At 36.0% G+C, this 3512-nt stretch overlaps 1 protein-coding gene across 1 annotated transcript; it reads left to right on the plus strand.

Moving 5' to 3' along the window:
* The first annotated feature begins 145 nt into the window (after positions 1-145).
* LOC11421689 (programmed cell death protein 2-like) lies at positions 146-3512 on the plus strand. Its single transcript, XM_003602448.4, has 6 exons — positions 146-307; positions 538-682; positions 763-1219; positions 1293-1530; positions 2318-2522; positions 3266-3512. The coding sequence occupies exons 2-6, from the start codon at positions 590-592 to the stop codon at positions 3383-3385; spliced, it is 1113 nt and encodes a 370-aa protein (XP_003602496.2). The 5' UTR covers positions 146-307; positions 538-589; the 3' UTR covers positions 3386-3512.

The following is a 3512-nucleotide window of genomic DNA, read 5'->3' on the forward strand; positions in this document are numbered from 1 at the left end:
CCTCGTCTATGTTTGCATAACAATATTATATTTGAAGCTTGAAATGTATGTAAAAAATGACCAAATTAAAATGAAAAAAAAATAAAGAAAACTGTTATCGAAATTAAGTTAAATGACTAAAATTATAATTTTGGCAAAAAAAATATTACCAATCTCTAACCTATTGATCGGTTGGTTGTTCGGCGTGGTTGCTGAGAAGCAAACAGTCACTGTGAGAGCACCATACACATAAACTGAGCACCCATTCATTTTGCTGCCTCCACCATTCTGTGCAATCAACTCCGTAGTTTGTTTTCATCCTTTCACGGTATGCAATTCAGTAGTACTTCATTACTTTCTCTTTCTTCTTATTTACTATTCCAATTATGTGTTTCTGCTATCTTTGTTTTTTAGTTTCGTAATATGTATGTTCTTGCTTCTCAATGAAACTATTACATGATCGATCAATTTGCTATTAGTATTACACTACAACTTACATACTTAATTTATGCATTAAAATATATTTTGACAATCTCAATGTTTTTTTTTTTATTCAAGCTCGACTGATTACAATTTAGGAGGAAGCAAATCGGTCCTTGCAGCTGTAATAATGGCTAAAGTTTTGCTAGGAATGCCGGGACCATGGGCAAACGATTATCGCGAACTATCCGATCCCTTTACTACTAAAATCGGAGGCATCCCTGTAATTCATCTTTTCAACTTTTCTCTGAATGCTTTAATTCAATTGACTTACTCTTACTTCAATTCTAATAATAATAACAGGATTGGCCCCTTCCCAAGGATTCCATCAATACTGATTTGCTTCTTTGTGCCACTTGTTCCGGTAGCCTCTCTCTCGTTGCACAAGTTTATGCTCCACTGTCTCATCATCATCGAATTCTATTCATTTTCGGTTGTGTTTCGCCCAAATGCACAACTGTTTGGCGAGTTCTTAGACTTCAGAAACTTGCTGACGTGGATATCTCTCAACATAAACAACAGGTCGAGGTTCAAAATTCCAACTCAAGGGATGATGAAGACGAAAGCGAAGATGAAGATGACATGAGTTTTGAAGAATTGGCTGAGGCACTCTTTCAAGCTGGGACTTTGGCTTCTTCTAATTCTAAATCTAAGAGCAAGAAACAACAGAAAAAACGCCAACACAATTTCCCTACATCTTCTCCATATCCAGAACCAACAACAGCGTCTGAAGATGTTAATAATCATAATGATATTCCAGGTACTAAGAGTATGATTTGGAAAATGTTACCTTGTGGCATTATTGATTTTGTGCTAAAATTGGTTATTTTCAGTGGTGCCTTGCTTTTATATATACACACAGGAAGAGCCTTCTACTGGGGGTCTTAGTTCTGTTTGCTCTAGCTACTCATCACTTTCTATTAAGGAGAATGGAAATTCTGTTGAGGATAATATGCAAGCAGAAGAAACTTGGGAAAAGGAACAGTATGAATATGATAAAGCTTTGACTGCTGATCGAACATACCTCAAGTTCAAGAAACGGTTGGATGCGTATCCTGAGCAGTGTTTCAGGTATGTAACAAATTATGCTTTGGAGTGAACTTACTATAGAGCTAAATGCATCTGACTTGTCTTGTAAATATGTAAATACAACTCAGATGGTAAAGGGTGCAGGGATATGTGTTTGAGTTTCGCCGCAAAATTCTTTAGAACAAAAAAAGAAAACGCACCCGACCCATCCTTATAACATATTTTGGTTTGCAGTCTGAACCCAGTTGAAAGTATTGGTTAAAGATTCACAACAGTCCATTGTCTTCTTAGAAAGTGAAAAAATGTTGAGACTGGAGCAGTATCACGCACCTGAGTCATATAGTTCTTTATAGTTTCAATTGGAGATTGTATGGTTCTTGTGTAGCTGTTAAGAGCTAATCGAAGAGGCTATTTCCTCAACTTCACCAGATATATGTAAATTATTTCTAATTATCATACTCATTAGGAGTTGTATTAGGTTTTTTTTTGACAAAGGGAGTTGTATTAGTTGTACCTGGGCTTTATGAACATGCAGATATAATTATTCAAATCTACATGAGTTGAGAAAGTCGGAGAAAATTTGGTTTCTCCATCGAGTTCTCTCTGTGGATCCCTTTAATTGAGTGGAGAAGCATACATATCTTTCTATTGTGTGCTCATGCTATCAATTATGTTTCTCCATAGCACTAAAACACATTCTTTTGTTTTCAAATAAGTCATGTCTTTCGTTTTCTCTGCTGCGCTCTCTTTCCTCCCTGTTTTTATCTTCCATCCTATTTTCTCGGCTTAAGGAGCTGCAGCATTCTTTTCTAATTATTCCTTTGTGCAGATACTCACATGGTGGCAAGCCAATTTTAGCTGTGGCTGATGAAATAAACCCTGGAAGTTGTGGGCTCTGTGGCAGACCAAGGCAATTCGAGATGCAACTAATGCCTCCATTACTATACTTTCTACAGGAAGCACTTGATGATAACCAAAGACAGATGGTTGAAAACTGGGATTGGATGACCCTGCTCGTATTAACTTGTCCTGAGGTTGGTATTCTGCCACTATCTGAAATTTTAAATTTATCTACATAATTTTTCCCTGCTCTTTCACAATTTTGAGAATATAAGGCTTAGTGGTGAAAAATTGTTAGATGGCAATGGCAATAGTGTTTTCCTGGTAGATATATTAAGCATATTTCTTTATTTAGTGGGATTAGAAAGCAGACTTTTTGGGTTCGTATGCTTCAGTGGTTGTGCTAGTTACTCATCTGTCCTGAACTTAATTGATTCTCCATCCTTGTTATCCCTCTGTGTTAGCCTTAATTTAGTGTGTTTTGTTTTTAGAGGTTAATTCAGTGTTGTTGAATAGTGGTTATATTTGTGTTGTAGTGTTATAGCACTGCAGAATTTGAATAAATCGCTATTATTCCGCGATATGCAATTTAATACAAAATGTTGTCAAATAGAAGCTATAGCGACACTATATCACTTTTGCAAAACACTATTTTCTGCAATTGATAACATTGCCTTAATCTTTATATTTCTTCCTCAGTATGTTACTTCACCGTGTTTTGACGAGAGGGAGGATACATCATTTGCCATTTTTACTGAAATTTGACCAACAATTAGTCGATGTTTTGTCTGAATAGTGTACAGCTGTAGTGAAGTAGGCTTGTATGTCTTGGAGGCTTTGCTCTCTTACTGGTAGTATTAGGTTGAAGTTTTTGTAGGGATTACAGAATAATACATCTTTTAGTGCTTGTTATGTTCTTATGTCTTCATTTTCTCAGAGTTGCTGTGAAGAGATTAAACAAGTGAAGTCCAATAGCGAAGGCTGGATCATAGCAGAGGAAGCTGTTGTAGCTCAATGTGAGGAGTCCATGCCCACTCAGCTGGGCTATTTCTCATGATCACTGATTTTGATGTAAGGAGTTCAATATGAGAAAATTGTAAGTCAATCAAAGAATATGAATTGATAAGTGTGTTATAGAGATTATATTCTACAATGAATTTTGTTTTGGTAATTTTTTTGCTTTA

The sequence above is a fragment of the Medicago truncatula genome, chromosome 3, assembly GCF_003473485.1.
Source record: "Medicago truncatula cultivar Jemalong A17 chromosome 3, MtrunA17r5.0-ANR, whole genome shotgun sequence".
Lineage (NCBI taxonomy): Eukaryota > Viridiplantae > Streptophyta > Magnoliopsida > Fabales > Fabaceae > Medicago > Medicago truncatula.